Source organism: Ranitomeya variabilis, chromosome 1 (genome assembly GCF_051348905.1).
Source record: "Ranitomeya variabilis isolate aRanVar5 chromosome 1, aRanVar5.hap1, whole genome shotgun sequence".
NCBI classification, from domain to species: Eukaryota; Metazoa; Chordata; class Amphibia; order Anura; family Dendrobatidae; genus Ranitomeya; species Ranitomeya variabilis.
The window spans coordinates 27,910,064-27,931,875 of NC_135232.1; the positions used below are offsets into that span (position 1 = coordinate 27,910,064).

The window sequence follows — 21,812 nt, forward strand, 5'->3', positions numbered from 1 at the left end:
TGTACAAGAATATAACTACTATAATACTGCTCCTATGTACAAGAAAATAACTACTATAATACTGCCCCTATGTACAAGAATATAACTACTATAATACTGCTCCTGTGTACAAGAATATAACTGCTATAATACTGCCCCCTATGTACAAGAATATAACTGCTATAATACTGCCCCTATGTACAAGAATATAACTACTATAATACTGCCCCCTATGTACAAGAATATAACTACTATAATACTGCCCCTATGTACAAGAATATAACTACTATAATACTGCCCCTATGTACAAGAATATAACTACTATAATACTGCCCCTATGTACAAGAATATAACTACTATAATACTGCCCCTATGTACAAGAATATAACTACTATAATACTGCTCCTATGTACAAGAAAATAACTACTATAATACTGCCCCTATGTACAAGAATATAACTACTATAATACTGCTCCTGTGTACAAGAATATAACTGCTATAATACTGCCCCCTATGTACAAGAATATAACTGCTATAATACTGCCCCTATGTACAAGAATATAACTACTATAATACTGCCCCCTATGTACAAGAATATAACTACTATAATACTGCCCCTATGTACAAGAATATAACTACTATAATACTGCCCCTATGTACAAGAATATAACTACTATAATACTGCTACTATGTACAAGATTATAACTACTATAATACTGCTCCTATGTACAAGAATATAACTGCTATAATACTGCTCCCTATGTACAAGAATATAACTATTATAATACTGCCTCTATGTACAAGAATATAACTACTATAATACTGCCCCTATGTACAAGAATATAACTGCTATAATACTACCCCTATATACAAGAATATAACTACTATAATACTGCTCCTGTGTACAAGAATATAACTGCTATAATACTGCCCCCTATGTACAAGAATATAACTGCTATAATACTACCCCTATATACAAGAATATAACTACTATAATACTGCTCCTATGTACAAGAAAATAACTACTATAATACTGCCCCTATGTACAAGAATATAACTACTATAATACTGCTCCTGTGTACAAGAATATAACTGCTATAATACTGCCCCCTATGTACAAGAATATAACTGCTATAATACTGCCCCTATGTACAAGAATATAACTACTATAATACTGCCCCCTATGTACAAGAATATAACTACTATAATACTGCCCCTATGTACAAGAATATAACTACTATAATACTGCCCCTATGTACAAGAATATAACTACTATAATACTGCCCCTATGTACAAGAATATAACTACTATAATACTGCCCCTATGTACAAGAATATAACTACTATAATACTGCTCCTATGTACAAGAATATAACTACTATAATACTGCTCCTATGTACAAGAAAATAACTACTATAATACTGCCCCCTATTTACAAGAATATAACTACTATAATACTGCTACTATGTACAAGATTATAACTACTATAATACTGCTCCTATGTACAAGAATATAACTGCTATAATACTGCTCCCTATGTACAAGAATATAACTATTATAATACTGCCTCTATGTACAAGAATATAACTACTATAATACTGCCCCTATGTACAAGAATATAACTGCTATAATACTACCCCTATATACAAGAATATAACTACTATAATACTGCCCCTATGTACAAGAATATAACTACTATAATACTGCTCCTATGTACAAGAAAATAACTACTATAATACTGCCCCTATGTACAAGAATATAACTACTATAATACTGCTCCTGTGTACAAGAATATAACTGCTATAATACTGCCCCTATGTACAAGAATATAACTGCTATAATACTGCCCCTATGTACAAGAATATAACTACTATAATACTGCCCCCTATGTACAAGAATATAACTACTATAATACTGCCCCTATGTACAAGAATATAACTACTATAATACTGCCCCTATGTACAAGAATATAACTACTATAATACTGCCCCTATGTACAAGAATATAACTACTATAATACTGCCCCTATGTACAAGAATATAACTACTATAATACTGCTCCTATGTACAAGAAAATAACTACTATAATACTGCCCCTATGTACAAGAATATAACTACTATAATACTGCTCCTGTGTACAAGAATATAACTGCTATAATACTGCCCCCTATGTACAAGAATATAACTGCTATAATACTGCCCCTATGTACAAGAATATAACTACTATAATACTGCCCCCTATGTACAAGAATATAACTACTATAATACTGCCCCTATGTACAAGAATATAACTACTATAATACTGCCCCTATGTACAAGAATATAACTACTATAATACTGCTACTATGTACAAGATTATAACTACTATAATACTGCTCCTATGTACAAGAATATAACTGCTATAATACTGCTCCCTATGTACAAGAATATAACTATTATAATACTGCCTCTATGTACAAGAATATAACTACTATAATACTGCCCCTATGTACAAGAATATAACTGCTATAATACTACCCCTATATACAAGAATATAACTACTATAATACTGCTCCTGTGTACAAGAATATAACTGCTATAATACTGCCCCCTATGTACAAGAATATAACTGCTATAATACTGCCCCTATGTACAAGAATATAACTACTATAATACTGCCCCCTATGTACAAGAATATAACTACTATAATACTGCCCCTATGTACAAGAATATAACTACTATAATACTGCCCCTATGTACAAGAATATAACTACTATAATACTGCCCCTATGTACAAGAATATAACTACTATAATACTGCCCCTATGTACAAGAATATAACTACTATAATACTGCTCCTATGTACAAGAAAATAACTACTATAATACTGCCCCTATGTACAAGAATATAACTACTATAATACTGCTCCTGTGTACAAGAATATAACTGCTATAATACTGCCCCCATGTACAAGAATATAACTGCTATAATACTGCCCCTATGTACAAGAATATAACTACTATAATACTGCCCCCTATGTACAAGAATATAACTACTATAATACTGCCCCTATGTACAAGAATATAACTACTATAATACTGCCCCTATGTACAAGAATATAACTACTATAATACTGCCCCTATGTACAAGAATATAACTACTATAAAACTGCTCCTGTGTACAAGAATATAACTACTATTATACTGCTCCTATATACAAGAATATAACTACTATTATACTGCTCCTATATACAAGAATATAACTACTATAATACTGCCCCCTATGTACAAGAATATAACTACTATAATACTGCTCCTGTGTACAAGAATATAACTACTATTATACTGCTCCTATATACAAGAATATAACTACTATAATACTGCCCCTATGTACAATAATATAACTACTATAATACTACCCCTATGTATAAGAATATAACTACTATAATACTGCTCCTATATACAAGAATATAACTACTATAATACTGCCCCTGTGTACAAGAATATATGTATTAAATTAGTACTTTTGCCATCTCGGACAAGTTAATGAAAAGAGAATTTTGTGTTTGTTTTGTCCTTATTTTTACCATTTTGCACAAGTCTCTTTGGAACATAGAATACCAAGTCAGCAACTATGAGTGCAGATTTATCCAAAATCTATATGATTTCTCAAGAGAGAGCAATAGATAAGTTTAAAGGGTTGTCCATCTTTATGGATATCTTTAAAAAAAATTTTTACTTAAATTGCAAAATAATTTTACAATTAACGTTTTCTTAAAAATGTTATATCGTTTTGCTGTTACCCGCTCCTCCCTTGCACATTCAACTTTTGATCTTGTCTGTGGTGATAACTCAGCTGAGAGAAATTCAAAAAACACTGAGTTACCAACTACCTGTTTAGCCCGCCATAGTGCGCTGACTGACCGATTCTCAGTGAACTCATTCTGCAGCCGGCAATAGTGAAAGACAGAGGCTGTAGAAGGGAAACCGTGCAAAATTGATGATAAAACCCAATTGCAAAAAAAAAAAGACTTTTAGCCCTAAGTACATGCATAGATCAGTAAGAAAAAAAAGTCCCCAAAAGAGGACAAACCCCTTTAACATAATGGATTTACTATTTCAAAAGTTACAGACAAAACATTTTCTGCCGCACATTCCTCACATTGTGCATGTTACCTCTAGATCACATATGGTATTGGGAAACTGATGAACGTGTTTCTCATTTGCAAACAGTTTATTGTTTACGAAATGCCGTCCCAATGATGAACTTATTATAGTATTCATGCAACTTGGTAACATTTATCGACCTCAAAAAAAGCCATCGAGCCTTTGATGATGTAGCTTAATGTAATGGCATTCTCAGAACAACTACAATGTTGTAAACTCCAATTTATTTAAAGGGGTCGTCCAGGAGAAGACAAACATGCATTCTTTCAAAAACAGCGCCATATCTTTCCACTGGTTGTGTCTGATATTGCACCAACAAATGTACATATTAGGTAACACAAGTAATCGCAAAATGCAGTTTATAAATGAAGATCTTTATCATTAAGGGAAAAAGAAATCCAGACCTACAGGTCCTGGTGTGAAAAAGTGATTCCCCTTCTTAACATAAACTTTGGTTTATCACATATTTGGCTAACAGGGTTCCAATTCCCTAGCCACACACAGGCCTGATTACAGCCACACCTGCTCTCAATCAGGAAATCTCTTAAATAGGACCTGCCTGACAAGGTAAAGTTCCTGAAAAGCTAGACATGATGCCGCGATCCAAAGAAATTCTGGAACAAATGAGAAACAAAGTAATTGAGAGCTATCAGTCTGGAAAAGGTTATAAAGCAATTTATAAAGCTTTGGGACTCCAGCGAACCACTGTGAGAGCCATGTTCCATGTTTTCGCCATTTGTGAATAATGGCTCTCACTGTGGTTCGATGGAATCTGAAAGCTGAGACATGGCTTTATAACCTTGTCCAGACTAATAGACCTCAATTACTTTGTTTCTCATTTCTTCCAGAATTTCTTTGGATCGCAGCATGATGTCTAGCTTTTGAGGAACTTTTGAGGTACTTCACTTTGTCAGGCAGGTCCTATGTAAGTGATTTCTTGATTGAGAACAGGCAGTAGTCAGGCCTGTGTGTGGCTATGGAAATTGAACTCCGATTCCAAAAGATGTGATATATCACAGTCAATTTATGCTAAAAGGGGGCGCAATAACTTTTTCACACAGGATCCTGTAGGTTTGGATTTCTTTTTTCCCTTAATAATAAAAGACCTTCATTCATAAACTGCATTTTGTGATTACTTGTGTTATCTTTGTCTAATATTTACATTTGTTTGATGATGTGAAACATTTAAGTGTGACAAACATGCAAAAGAATAGGAAATCGGGAAGGGGACAAACACTTTTCACACAACTATAGACTATTTCCTAATACTACACAAACTGGCTGTTTTTTTGTTTTTTTCAAGAGTAACAATAGGTTTTTGCCTAAAATGGAAAAACATGGAATATATTTTCCTTCCTTTTGCATCAGAAAATTTGATTGCAGAAAAAGAACAAGTTATTACAATTTTTGGGTGATTGAAAGAACTGTTAATATTTTAATATAATAATATAATTAATATAAAAGTATGCTCCTCCTCCTTTAGACAGTTTTCTGATAATTTCACCGCACATAGTACCGCCATATAGTGTCAAAGTATTAATGCTTAGATACAACACACGCAATTTAAAGTGTTCAGGTCAAATTATATAGTATTCAACTATGCGTAAGGAATCCACATATTACTGCTACATAGTCCACATGTAACATTGCCACATGGTACCCACATAATACTGAAATTCAATTCCTAAATAAAACTGCTACCATACAATGTTAAAGTATATTGGATCATTTTAATATTTATTTCTGTTCTTTGGATGTTCCCAAATACACAAATTGGACTGGAAAATGGGGGAGAAAAACATTCCAAGTGCAGTGAAATTTTGACAAAAACTCCCGCAATTCTGATATTGTTTTTTGATAATTGTTATAATGGTTTACATTTTGCGGTAAGAATCACCTCGCAATATGATTCTCCTCATCAAAACAATTACGGCGACACCAAACATGTCCATATTTGAATTATTGAAAATCTCAAGTTTGCAAAATAATTTTTGGATTGTGTCGCCATTTTCTGACACCCGTAACATTTCCATTTTTCAGTTGATTCAGCTGTGTGATGGATTATTTTTTGCGGGTGAGACGACTTTTTATCAATACTGTTTTGGGATATACCGGTATGTGACTTTTTGATCTCTTGTTACAGCATTTTTCGTGCAATCACGTCGTAACATGTTGTATTCCATGGGGTGGTATCTGCAAATTAGGGGTTTCCACATCTTTCGTAAAGGCAAAATTTTTCCCTATTTTGTAGAACATCCACGACTTGAGATTTGAGTTCTGAACTTTTGCTTCTACTATGTGATTTATTTTTTATTTGGGTTTGGCAGCGGTGGCATGTTTTTATGGTCATCCCCTCGTCTTTGGTGTTAGGTGGCCTTTTATAAGGCTGTATAATATTTGGTTTCTCTCTACTCCTCTTCTGCTGTTCATGTGAAATACACTTGGTCTACGACAGACAGATTTACAGCGTCGCACATGTATCTCATATTCTAGACTGATACAAGATCACTTATTTTTTACTTGTCCACTGTCTGGATCAGACAACTTCTGTCTCTCTACAAATCAAGAAAGTATCAGAAGATCAGAAGGAGAAATGGGGCCCAACGTGGACCGTCAACTGAGCGGATGGTGGTTGGAATATGTGTCCATACACATTCAATTACTATTAATACTCTTTGGTGAACAGTATGGTTTCTTGGGTGGAATGGGTCAAGGAGACAACATGGAATGCTTTATCTAGAGGAATTAAGAACTGTTGGCATCAGTTCTATCTTCTTGGGTGGAATGGGTCAAGGAGACAACATGGAATGTCTTTTCTAGAGGAATTAAGAAATATTGGCGTCAGTTCTATCATTGAAAACAAATGGTCTTAAGTTGTCATCGGTGGTGTCCACATGTCGGGAGCCCAGACAGTCTCCTTGGCCTTTCGAAACCATCTTGTTCTTGAGTCATTATTATCCATGTCTTGTAACTAGAGGCCAATGAGGAATGCCTCATCCCTGTTGTAGCCATTGATGGCGGACCCACTATCCAGACCACCCCAATACGATTATCTGATAAGCCTTTATGACTTTCTGGTGACCCCTTTAAAGGGAAGCCATCATCAGAAAATGTCCTAGTGCCTAAATCAGGTTTTTGTGTTACATTATTGTTTTTTTTTACGTTTTGGCAATGTTTTGTTTTCTTTCCATATCACTTTTTTTTCTAAAACACAAAATGAATGATCCTGTAATTGTAACAGGCCACTGGGCCAGTCTCATACTTTCCATGTTTTCAAGATGAGATTTCAGCAGGCGATCTCATCATTTAGCAGGTTATATTATCATCAGAGGACAAAGTACAGTGACATATAACACCCCCATATACAGCTGATAAAGGATCATTATCATAGGTGATGTCACAGCTCACCTCCTCCTCCTCCTGTACAATGACTGATAACACCTCTATATACAGTAGATAACACAGGATCCACCATTCACAATAGGTGATGTCACAGCTCACCTCCTCCTCCTGTACAATGACTGATAACACCTCTATATACAGTAGATAACACAGGATCCACCATTCACAATAGGTGGTCACAGCTCACCTCCTCCTCCTGTACAATGACTGATAACACCTCTATATACAGCTGATAACACAGAATCCATTTCACAAACATTGCCAAAAACATCTAAAAAATAAATTTAACCCAAAAGATTGAACAATAGGTCATTTTCTGATGATCATTTCCCTTACGTTTCATCATTTTATCCTCCTCCCAATATATTTCAGTCATCATATTATACAGCACTGTGTACTTACAATTGCTCATTTTGCCTTTCTACCCAGCTAATTCTTCTCTTTTCCATTAGGTCTATGATATCACGTGATTATTAACTGACAAGTTAAATCCTTCCAAGTTTATGTAGAAACAGGAGGTCAATTTTCCAGGTATGAGTCATAAGACAGTTCAAAAGTCCATGGCAGAGGGGGGAAAGAGCAGCTGGTCAGGGGTTGAAGTGGGGGATGATAAATGCAAGGACAAGAGACTTCCTGCTTCTACATAGAGCAGAGAAAAGAGACAAATTAGCCGGGTACAAAGGCAAAATGAGCAATTGTAAGTGCACAGTGCTGTATAATATGATGACTACAATATATTAAGAGAATATAAAAGTTTTGATGGAGCGCTTCTTTAACCCCTTAATGATCAGGCCAATTTTCTTTTTTTTTTAATCTGACCACTGTCACTTTATGAGGTTATAACTCTGATAATATTCCATTATTGACATCACAACATAACAATGAATATTTAAAAGCCGTCAGAGTGAAGGTAAAAGGATGATAAATCCTGTTATACCATCCTCCCGGTCAATCTCATTATGTATGATGCCACTTATGTTAAATATGATCTAATTACAAAGCTAATAAACAGACATCCTCCAGTAAAGACCACAATATGTAATCTGAAACTCCCATCGATGTATTTTAGTGGGATTACATAGATATGGAACCAGTTCAGAAGGTAAAAAAAGAACAAGAGACAAAATTCAAACTTACAAAAAAACAACCAAAATGTAACTGTTCATTTAGACCCTTAGGGTCAATTTGGTCTCCTTTTGTAACATTCTTTATCCCAATTACCCCCTCCAGGTGAGGGTTTGACAACTTCAATTACAATAAATCAAAAATATTTTAGGTCCCCACTATGTATCTCTCTAAAGTGCCTTGAAATTGAGGTATCATTGGCATTGCGGATATCTCCTAGGTGATTCCCAATTCTCTTCCCGAGTTCTTTTAGTTTTGCCTATATAATCTATGAGGCAAAAATATTTAAAGAGATAAACTACACTGGCAGTTTTTCAGTTCGTAAAATGCTTGCTTTTATAAACATGTCCCATCGTGGCACTTTCATTGGAATTGCGAATGTATTGACAGTATAAACAGCCACCAAATCTAAAAGGCACCAAGATTTTTTTGGTCCAACCAAGTACCCGTCCATTTTGGAGGTGTATAAGTACTATGGATCAATTGGTTCCTGATTGATCTGCCCTTCCTAAATGTAATAGTTGGTATAAGAGGAAAAAGGTTGAGATGACTTGGGTCTTCTTTGAGAATGTTCCAATGTTTGGTAAAAACATCTCTAACCCAGTGGCTCGATCAACAAATGTACCAATATTTCTCAGTAGAGGGTCATTCCTGTCAGTTTTTGTGTTAGACCTAAGTTGCATGGATCTTCCCTTTAAAATTGTCATTCAGGAAGGCATCATTAAGGACTTTCTCAAGGAACTTATTTCTCAGTTGTCGCTCCTGAGTGTGAGACGTTGTAGAGGAGGGAGGAGCAATTGCATTTAACCCGCAGGTATTGTCCCTTCAAGATACTATTTCTCAGGCTTAGAGGGTGATGACTATTCCACTGAAGAAAATTGTTGGTGGAAGTGTTTTCCTACAAATTCTTGTTTTGTACACTTTCTCCCATATCCTTTTTCAAAGGTAATATCAAGGAGGTCAAATGATCTTAGATTAATCTCAGAAGTATACCTCAGACTTAGTGTATTTATGTCTAAATCTTGTACAAATCTATTGAAAAAATTGGTATCATCGGCCCACTGTATCAGGACATCATCTATATATCGTCCCCAAAGGTTACGGATGTCCACCAAAAGGCATATGTTTCACTGAAAACTAGAGTATCTTCCCACCACACCAAGTAAAGATTGGCGTAAGTGGGGGTGCATGCGGTCCCCATGGCAGTGCCTCTGATTTGATGGTAAAATTTTAAATTTGCTGTTAAATGAAAAGTAATTATGGATTAAAATGAAATTAAGCAATTTACAGACAAATTCATGTAGTTTAAATTGTATTACTGCATTATTTGTTGCATTTTTCGTGCTGATGTGAATCCGCATTTGTAATTTTTTTTTAAAGTACAGAAAATCTTTGATTCTGCACTTAAAAATGCAGCAATGTTTTCTACATGTGTTCTTTTCAGGCTCCACAAAGGAAAAAAAAATTGCCCAAATCGCACAGTTCAGCAGCATCTTTGGACCACAGGGGACGCTGTTTTCATAAAATCACATCCACATTGCTTGTACAGTTAAACAACAGAATTTCTGTGCAAAACAAATCAGCAGAAAAATTGCAGCATTTACTCTACATGTGAACAAAGCCTAGATGTCCAAATAACGTGATTCCTTGAAATCTCTGCCCTCTGTGTGTCTAACAATGCTGCTGAACCCTGCGATTTTGGTGCATTTTTTCCTCTACAAGCTGCTATTTGGAGCCTGTAAAAAAAAAATGCATTTAAAAAAAATGTTGTTGCATTTTTTAGCACAGAATCAAAGCCTTTCTGTACTATTAAAGAGCCTCAAACGCAGCTGTATTGAGGAGGCCATATAGGAGCACACACTTCCCTCCTGTATTGTCTGTATAGAGGCGGCCATATTGGAGCACACACTTCCCTCCTGTATAGTCTGTATAGATGCGGCCATATTGGAGCACACACTTCCCTCCTGTATTGTCTGTATAGAGGCGGCCATATTGGAGCACACACTTCCCTCCTGTATAGTCTGTATAGAGGAGGCCATATTGGAGCACACACTTCCCTCCTGTATTGTCTGTATAGAGGTGGCCATATTCATACCTCCCAACTTTAGGGGAAGGGAAAGGGGGACAAAGTCAGCGGCGCGCGCAGCGCGCCGCGGCAAGTTTTAGGCCACACCCATTTCACAACTAGCCACGCCCCAACCACACCCATTTAGCACTTCTGACAATGTTTCGTTAACAATAATTATGAACAAAAAAATATGGCCACACACGACGCTCCATACTGTACAATGGCCATTGGCCACATTATGCTCCATACTGTATAATGGCCCCACATGATGCTGCGTACAGTATACTTGCCCCACGTGATGGTCCATACAGTATAATGGCGCCACATGATGCTTTGTACAGTATAATGGCCCCACACGATGCTGGGTATAGTATAATGGCCACACAATGCTGGGTACAGTATAATGGCCCCACACAATGCTGGGTGCAGTATAATGGCCACACATGGTTACCCCACCCCCATCATTGCCTTCTCCATCAGTACACACAAACACCTTTCACCGCGCTCCCTCGCAGCAGCCGGCAGCTTCCACTCCCACGGCGCTGAATGGTGTCATCCAGCTGCGCCGCTGACTGCTGTATCCAGCATTACAGCTCAGTCCCCATAGAATATAATGCTGCACAGCCCCCATAGAATGTAACGCAGGCAGGTGGCAGCCCCCATAGAATGTAACGCAGGCAGGTGGCAGCCCCCATAGAATGTAACGCAGGCAGGTGGCAGCCCCCATAGAATGTAAGGGGTGCTGCACCAGGTTGGTGGAGAATCCGATGGATGGGTACCAGGGGGAGAGTGGGAGCGGGGTGCGCGCACCATGGGGAGACAAAGTTTAGTTTGTCAGTCCTCCTATGCTGTCAGAGTCTCTGCTGTAACCGCAGCAGGGCAGCGCTGCATGGAGAGGGGGAGAGACACATACATTCACTTACAGTCTGGAGATCCGCTCACTGCTCCCGCGGTCACACAGACACGGAGTGTCTCACAACTCTGCCCCCGTGCCAGAAACCAGTCCGGGTGCTGCCGCTCTGTCCTCAGAGTCCGCCCACGTCTATAGTTGAGGAGGAAGCCGGAGGCGGGCGGTGAGGCAACTCAAGGGGGCGTGGCTACAACGCAGTCCCAGGGAACGGAACGAACAGCGGGTACTAATCGGGCTCTCTCTACGTCCCGGAAGTGGGCGGGGCTTCACCGGCGGCCGCAAATTCGGGATTTTAAATGCCCGAAGCGGGACAGCGGGACCCCGGTGCCAAAGCGGGACTGTCACGCTGAAATCGGGACGGTTGGGAGGTATGCATATTGGAGCACACACTTCCCTCCTGTATTGTCTGTATAGAGGAGGCCATATTGGAGCACACACTTCCCTCCTGTATTGTCTGTATAGAGGCGGCCATATTGGAGCACACACTTCCCTCCTGTATTGTCTGTATAGAGGAGGCCATATTGGAGCACACACTTCCCTCCTGTATTGTCTGTATAGAGGCGGCCATATTGGAGCACACACTTCCCTCCTGTATTGTCTGTATAGAGGAGGCCATATTGGAGCACACACTTCCCTCCTGTACTACCCTCCTCTCTCCCATATTGTCATAGTATATATAGTGTTACCATCCTGCCTTATCTAGGTCTCGTTCAGTTGCATACATACAGCCGCACACTGCGGTCCCAAGTGCCGGCGGCAGTGCTGCTGGGTATTGATGCAAGAGACTCGCGCAAGTTTCTCGTATTGTGACCCCGACCTAAGAGATTTTTTTTTTCATCCTATAAAATTACTAAAACATAATAATGAAAAAGTTATATTTAATTTTTTTTTTTAAATAATGAACATTGCAAATCTGCAAATAACAAGGACATATTTGGTGTCACTGTAGTCGCCCATCACAGCGACAAAATTATTTACAGGAATCGGTAAAGGACGTAAAAAAAAAATGGTGTGATTGATATTTCACTATTAAACCCTTAATAAAATGTAATAAAACTGTAATGCTGAGGCAGATTTTTTTTTTCTGCATGTGTCCTCACCACACAACGCAATAATCATCTTGATACCGTATTAGCAGCCGAATTCCGTGATAACCGCCATTCACGTTAGCGCGGCAGCAGAACACAATGCCGGAGCTCCGGCTCCGCGGTGTAGAAGGCGCTTGTATTGACGCAGCCTGTGAAGCAAAAATTTGCATAATCAAATAGAATATTCATCGGAGCAAGAACGGGTAATCAAGCAAACAAGACATCATGAATGTCAATGGAACAAGTGAATAACTTGATCCACATTTGTATGCAGCTTATAGACAGGAAAGCTCCTGGGGACACCCGAGACGACGAGTATTTGTGCTATCAGCGAGCGGTCTTTTGACTTGCAAACTTCACATCTGGTGATTATTCTCGTCTCCATGGGTGTCTGCGATTTAAAGAGACTGTGCAGTATTAGAATAACATGGCTGCTTTCCTTCAGGAACAGCGCCACACCTGTTCACTGGTTGTGTGCGGTATTGCAGTTCATCCATATTGAAATAAAGATCACTGAGCTACAATGTTTGTGGAAGTAGGCATCCATTAAAGCAACCAACTGGCTGGTTTCCAGGGTGGTATGATTTACTACGGGAACATGCACATGACACCCATCGCCCTCCACAGATGTTTGTGGTGCCGTCTTGCATGTAGGGGCCTGGTCGTGGTATGAGAGCACCTGTTCTGTCATTTCTGTCAGTGACAGCCTTCATGGAGCGACATGGCAGGGTGTAATCCCTGAGGGGGGTGAAGTGACCTAAGCACCAGGATATGTACAGTAATATTAGGCATTTAGGAAGGGATGGTCAGTACGACTACAGCTATAAAAAAAACTGACCAGCACCTCTTGACATAAAGCAAGTGTGAACAGGTGCCAGCTGTTAGGATTGCATTATATACAAACCAGACAGCGCAGCAGCCTCCGTGTCAACATAAAAAATATAAGATACATCTATTTTTCTCTTATCTACTGCTGGTGGAATCCTCTACTGTTTATCACTTACATCCTGTATTATCCTCCAGAGCTGCACTCACTATTCTGCTGGTGCAGTCACTGTGTACATACATATTACATTACTGATCCTGAGTTACATCCTGTATTATACTCCAGAGCTGCACTCACTATTCTGCTGGTGCAGTCACTGTGTACATACATTACATTACTGATCCTGAGTTACATCCTGTATTATACTCCAGAGCTGCACTCACTATTCTGCTGGTGCAGTCACTGTGTACATACATTACATTACTGATCCTGAGTTACATCCTGTATTATACCCCAGAGCTGCACTCACTATTCTGCTGGTGCAGTGACTGTGTACATACATTACATTACTGATCCTGAGTTACATCCTGTGTTATACCCCAGAGCTGCACTCACTATTCTGCGGTTGCAATCACTGTGTACATACATTACATTACTGATCCTGAGTTACATCCTGTATTATACCCCAGAGCTGCACTCACTATTCTGGTGGTGCAGTCACTGTGTACATACATTACTGATCCAGAGTTACATCCTGTATTATACTCCAGAGCTGCACTCACTATTCTGCTGGTGCAGTCACTGTGTACATACATTACATTACTGATCCTGAGTTACATCCTGTATTATACTCCAGAGTTGCACTCACTATTCTGCTGGTGCAGTCACTATGTACATACATTACATTACTGATCCTGAGTTACATCCTGTATTATACCCCACAGCTGCACTCACTATTCTGCTGGTGCAGTCACCGTGTACATACATTACATTACTGATCCTGAGTTACACCCTGTATTATACCCCAGAGCTGCACTCACTATTCTGCTGGTGCAGTCACTGTGTACATACATTACATTACTGATCCTGAGTTACACCCTGTATTATACCCCAGAGCTGCACTCACTATTCTGCTGGTGCAGTCACTGTGTACATACATTACATTACTGATCCTGAGTTACATCCTGTATTATACCCCAGAGCTGCACTCACTATTCTGCTGGTGCAGTCACTGTGTACATACAATACATGACTGTTCCTGAGTTACATCCTGTATTATACTCCAGAGCTGCACTCACTATTCTGCTGGTGCAATCACCGTGTACATACATTACTGATCCTGAGTTACATCCTGTATTATACCCCAGAGCTGCACTCACTATTCTGCTGGTGCAGTCGCTGTGTACATACATTACATTACTGATCCTGAGTTACATCCTGTATTATACCCCAGAGCTGCAGTCACTATTTTGCTGGTGCAGTCACTGTGTACATACAATAGATTACTGATCCTTAGTTACTTCCTTTATTATACCCCAGAGCTGCACTCACTATTCTGCTGGTGCCGTCACAGTGTACATACATTACATTACTGATCCTGAGTTACATCCTGTATTATACTCCAGAGCTGCACTCACTATTCTGCTGGTGCAATCACCGTGTACATACATTACATTACTGATCCTGAGTTACATCCTGTATTATACCCCAGAGCTGCACTCACTATTCTGCTGGTGCAGTCACTGTGTACATACATTACATTACTGATCCTGAGTTACATCCTGTATTATACTCCAGAGCTGCACTCACTATTCTGCTGGTGCAGTCACTGTGTACATACATTACATTACTGATCCTGAGTTACATCCTGTATTATACTCCAGAGCTGCACTCACTATTCTGCTGGTGCAGTCACTGTGTACATACATTACGTTACTGATTCTGAGTTACATCCTGTATTATACCCCAGAGCTGCACTCACTATTCTGCTGGTGCAGTCACTGTGTACATACATTACATTACTGATCCTGAGTTACCTCCTGTATTATACTCCAGAGCTGCAGTCACTTTCCTGCTAGTGGCGTTACATTCATTAACATTCGAAGATTCCTTTATTTCTCATAGAGCTTAATTCATAAATTGACTAATTAGGTTCCCATTAATCAAAGTGACTATGCCAGAAGACGTAGAACATGTTAACAAGTAACAAAATGTTACGTTTGCACAAACTTTTTTTCAACTTTTGGCGTTTTTACAACCGTTTCAGTGAGCTCCATCAAAATAGGTGGAGCTGCGGCGGAGCCAGGTGGACTCGACTTGGCTACACCTGCGCATCAAATTCATTAAAGGTGATCGCATTTCTTACTCCAGAAATGATCTTCCAGTTAAACCCTGGAGGAACATTTCTGGCGAGGCGCACAGAGGCATATAAAACGCCAGTCTTAATGCATTACCATTCTTTATCACAAAGGGGTGTGTCCCTACTGTCAGCACTGATTGGACAGCTTCATATTGTGTATGGACACACCCCTAGCTTTTGACGCCCATTTGTCCAAATTGTGACATTTATTAATCCTCCTGTTACTTAGATCTTGTGTCAGATTCCCTGTAATACAAATTTCTGTGCAATGCCACAGGGGTCTGAGCCTGTATCAGGAGCTCTTGTTTTGGAAATCTGTAGTGGTTCAAGATCACTTTTTTTTTTTTTTACGATTGTTTAGCTAGATTTTACTTTTAAGTAGTTTGTCCTGTGTATTAAGAATATAATTTTCTAAATTAAATCTAAAACTCCCTTTTCCTTGTGTCTAAAAAGATTTTCTTGGCTATTGGTGCAGAGTTTTGATATTTGATATTAGTATAGATATTATGAGAGATTTGTCATTAATCATATAGATCTACATTTAAACGTATGTATGTGGTCTGAGTTACATAGTTTGGAACCAGCACAGATCTTTTTGATAAACCAGCCTGTCCTACCTTGTATATATTACAATATACACATAGGCTTGTATTATCTCCCTCCCGCAAAAATTCCTCCCACACCCTCCCTATCATGTGAAGCACTACAACTATGAACACTCTGTGCAATTACCCAGAAGGTTGCTGGAAATAACAATTTTACCTTGTGTATACTGAAAATATAAATCAAGCCTTAGAATAATATAGGTATCTTTTGTGATAAAATTTGGGAACCGCAATGGGTGCAGCAGTAACCCAAAGACATATCTTAACCAAATGACAGTTCTTTGATACATATACACAATTATACTATAAATCTGATGATGAAAAGGGGTAAACTGTACTATGCTTTTAGACAATATTTCAAGATATTTAATTGTTTTATAGTAAGAAATCTTATAATTAATCTTGTTTGGATCAAGTCTTAATTACCGGTAGCTAGAAGAGAAGCTACTCTGAAAGACTCAGGCTATGTATTAAATAGTCAGCCATTAAGTAATACTTCGATTGGTGCAATCCAATTTACAAAATGATTGTCTTGGTGTAATTAGTTGGCAATGTTTTTGTTTTCATATATTTTGAGCTATTCACAATTTTATTATTAATGCATGCTCATAAAAACATTACACAACATCCATCCACATAGACACATATTTTTCCAATATGATGAATCTTTTATTAAGAAATGTGAAATCTGTGTTTACTCTTCAGTCACAAAAAACTAAAATTCTTCATTTACATATGCAAAAAGAAGCCAATAATTTTAGGAGCTGTTGCTACATGATATTTTTAAAATTGCTCACAAGCTGTTATAACATGATATTCTAATATTTCTGTTTTTTTTCCATCCTTGAAAATGCAGCTGAAGTACCCGAAGACTATCCAGATCAGTTTGATGATGTGTTGGAGTTTATTCAGGACACGATAAAAAGACTTCGGAGGTCATCCAACAAGCAATCCCTCCCCAGACGAGACCGAGGGAGGCTCGCTGCTTCAACAGACACTCAGAATTCCAGTAAAAAGTCGAGCAAGGATACTAGAAAAAGGAGAAACAAGGGATGTGTTCTTAGGGAGATACACTTGAATGTGACGGACTTGGGATTGGGCTATGAAGCCAAGGAAGAACTAAAGTTCCGGTACTGCAGTGGGTCTTGTAATAACCCAGAGACAACTTACGACCAAATTCTAAAAAACTTGACGATCAAGAAAAAGTTGGTTAATGACAAGGTGAAGCAAGCGTGTTGCAGGCCTATTGCATTTGATGACGATGTTTCATTCTTGGATGACAATTTAGTTTACCATACATTGAGGCAACATTCCGCTAAGAAATGTGGATGTGTATGATTTTATTTTTGGAAAGCCATGCGGCAGTGTGTATTGCATTCCTGAAATAAGGCAAAGAAAGGGATCAAGATTCCCCCCATAGCGGTCTCCCGGACGACAGAAATGGAGAAGAGGACCAAGGATGGTTGGGCATGGAGCTATCATGGAAACCTGTTGTGGCATTTATCCAGTGAGTGCCAGGATAAAAATTTTAAAATAAATCCCTCCACATGAGAGATGTAGGCAGCAGACACTACTCTTACGAGGGGAACGGCATTTTGCCGATTTTTCTATACGTGACTCACCAGCAGTGTTGACTGGAAAGGTCGATATCCAGCTTTTTAAGCACCGGCATTTATACATCATGCATGTCAGGTTTTTTTTTTCCTGTATATCTTTTTGTTACATCAGAAAACAAGTGTATTACATAATCCGATAGTTGTGTATTTTGGGGTTTAATTAAAATTTTTGCTACGTTAGTACATATTACTTTAGTCCATTGACATACTTTACCACGATCCACAGGTTATTGTAATTTATGACATCACTTACATTTCATGTTTATTTTTTAATTTTAGTTTATTACTCCAAAATTATGGTAAAGTAGGACTCTTTTAGGCCCTTATAAAGTGCCCAGTAGAAAAGATCATGTCGTAAAGAATCTTGGCTTCACCATGGAAGGTCAGATGACTCATACCCCTGGCCAAGATCTTATGATCTGTTAATTTTCGATAGGAAATACCTGACCCACCCTTAGTACAATGGATGGGGGGTGTAAGAACAGGCAAAATATGTTGGCCGAGTATCTCGTTTTGTAGAAATTTTATTCCAGCTCACCCAGTTGCTCTATGCTCATCCACCTGGGGCTCAGACTCCAGGCTCGCCCTGGCCTCACATCAAGGAAAATAGAAAAATATTGGAGTTCAGCTCAACAGGACTGGATTTTCCTTTTCTTTTTCAAAAGAAAATATCGTGCATACAAAAGAAAAAAATGACATGGTCTACATGACCGACTGGGTCATGTAGACCATGTAAATTTTTTCTTTTGTATGCAGTATATTTTCTTTTGAAAAAGAAAAGGAAAATCCAGTCCTGTTGAGCCGGACTCCAACTTTTTTTCTATTATCTCATTTTGTATTTGACCTTTTTGGATCATGTGGGTCACAGCCATCACCACCGATCTAGCAGAATTAGGTAATATATGGAGTAGGGCCCAGGGGTATGACTGTATATTCCATGTAAAAGACGGGATAAGATCCTATCCAATCAGATCTGGGAAGCCTTTCCAATGGATCGATTCCAGTCATTGGCCCTATATATATGGCCATAGCCCAATGTGTATGGAATCCAATGTAGAAAATAATGGCCATTGGTTCTGGTCCATATGAGTCCCTGAGTAATAGTCATAGGCTATGCCAGAAAGGAGGATGCCTTCAGATTTTCCTACTCCAGCCCTCGGGGAACCTGAAGAACCCACCAAATGGCTAGATCAGCTGAGGACAACTACTTTAGCCAAATGTGGCCCACCATGAAGGTCTTTATTGGGAGCTGCATTAATGTCATCTACAACACAGCTGTATACAGAACTTGTTTTGGGCTATATATATATTTTTTTGACAGTACGTTGGTAATTGGTCCAAGAGACCGAGCAGACTACTTGATGCCATGCATCCACTCAGATACATGAAGATATAGAATATATTTATTGATTATTAAGTTATTGCTATTTATTACAGTCCAGTTATGAATGTTTCTTTTTTTTTTTCCCCTATTTATTGCAATTTCCTCATTGATGGTGCCAAAGCAAAGCACGTTCTCACGACTACGGTGAGACGAATGCAAGCAAGTGTATGTTGGTAGATGTAGAATCACAGACTTTACCCTTTTTTGTCTTCTGTTTTTGGCTTGTATTTCAAAATCATAGCTACTTTATAAAAAAAAAAAAACAGCGCCATCCCTGTCCATAGGTTGTATGTGGTATTGCAGCTCAGTCCTGTTCATTCTAATAAAAGTGCAATACAACATGCAACCTGCAGACAGGAGTGGCACTGTTTAGAAAAACATGGCTTTATTTTTTTGTAAAATCTCAGACAATCTCTTTGAAATGAAATGATCATCCTTAAAAGTCTAACTGCCCAATGCCGCCTTGTACAGCAATGACACTGCTTACATCTTACAAAAATGCTTTTCTTTTTTCTGTGTCTATTAATGATAATAAAATAGTAATCGATTCCAAAGATATATATATATATATATATATATATATATATATATATATATATATATATAATGTATTTCACATTGTGATCCCAGCAATCAGTATTGATATGTGGGGGAACAGTGTTCAATATCACTGCAGCACTCCCGCAGGAGAAATGAAGTATAGCACTCAGTGCCTGGAACTGCAAGCCCTCCAGTGCCCACCTCACCTCCCCGGCTCGTTCAGTGTCTTGTCAAAGTAGGCATTGCGGATTGCAAATTTTGGAGATGGCAAACTTAAAGGGGTCATCCATTACTTTAAATGTTGACTTTAATAGCCCCAAGGTGGTGTATGAAATGAAAAAAAGAAAAATTTTACCTACCGGATTGTCTTCACTTCTCCGCATTTGGCACTTTGTGCCCTGCAGGTCTCCTTGCATCAATATCCATCGGAGGCATCATGTGACCGATGATTGGCTGCAGCAGTCATGTGACGCTCACTTTAGGAGACTGATGGGGGACACGGTGCCAGGAATAGGGGAGTCAAGAACTTTTTTTTTATTTTTTTTTCTTCTTAAACCACCTTGAACCCATTAAAATTAACTTTTTAAGTTGTGGACAACCCCTTTAATCCATGTCTGCTTTAACAATTCTGTTGATTTGCGCACTGGAAGATGAGGGTCTTAAAACAGATCTCCATTTCCAATTCTGCTGGAAACTGTCAGCAAGTTGTTTGGTATTCACTCCCCTAACTTCTCAGCTGAGCTCCCATAATGCAATTCTATACAGTTTGTACTTCCTGTATCATACGACTGTCCTGTGGCCGGTATGTAGACGACACTTTCCAGAATGTAAAACATCAGAACAAGCATTGTGCAGACTCTGAACAAGCAGGGGATGCCGGGAGATTTCAGCTTTGCAGTTTTTTGCTATCTATGATTGAAAAAAAGGGGTAAAGTCTGTGATATTCGTATATATTCTTCCCCGACGGTATGAAGCTATAACTATTTGCTTTTCTGAAGGTTTAAATTTCACCTGAGTTATGTTTTGTTCATTTGTGTTACTCAACCAAAGTTCTCTACAAACTTTATTTTTGTACAATATTCATTTTTTAACTTTTTACAAAATAAAACTCATTTCTATCATCCTATGTGGTTTGGGTTTTGCCTGTTATCAAACCTATATTGGAAGGGTTGTAACTCTAGGAGTAACAGTCATCCGTGGTCTTGTCCCCAAAGAGTCAAAATGTGCCTGGGGCCCCGAGATCTTCGTTGTGCCCATCAGTTTGTGTTTGGATATGTTCATCTTATAATCATCACATACAGGATTAAGATGAAAGGTAACACTGATAAATAGAAATGAGGGAATGGATGTGAGGGTCCTGGTCTGGTGGCCCACTACCATCCAACAGCCATGGAATACTGGCCCAGCCACTACCCCACGGCTCTGAAAATATATAATCTCTGACCACAGAGAATGTCTCTTCCTACTTCCCGCACAACGACAGAGTTCACCACAATCTACTGTATAACTTTATAGTGATGCACACAACTCACCTATTCCTGTCTGTATTAAACCATAGAGCATGGCCACAACACTCTCCTGTAGAACTATATACAGTGGGGAAAATAAATATTTGATACACTGCAGATTTTGCATGTTTTCCCACTTACAAAGAATGGAGAGGTCTGTAATTTTTATTGTAGGTACACTTTGACTGTGAGAGACAGAATCTTTAAAAAAAATTAAAAAAAATCTCATTGTATGATTTACACATAATTAATTTGCATTTTATTGCATGAAATAAGTTATTACAATAGAATATTTGGTCCAGAAACCTTTGTTTGCAATT

The 21,812-nt window shown here is 38.5% G+C and overlaps 1 protein-coding gene across 1 annotated transcript in view; it reads left to right on the top strand.

The window, feature by feature from the left end:
• Positions 1-18,720, top strand: part of GDNF (glial cell derived neurotrophic factor) — a 40,505-nt gene extending 21,785 nt beyond the window's left edge. The window contains exon 3 of the mRNA XM_077281532.1: positions 17,301-18,720. Within this exon, the coding sequence (XP_077137647.1) occupies positions 17,301-17,782 (482 nt within the window). The 3' untranslated portion in view covers positions 17,783-18,720. The remainder of the gene's footprint in view (positions 1-17,300) is intronic.
• Positions 18,721-21,812: the final 3,092 nt, after the last annotated feature.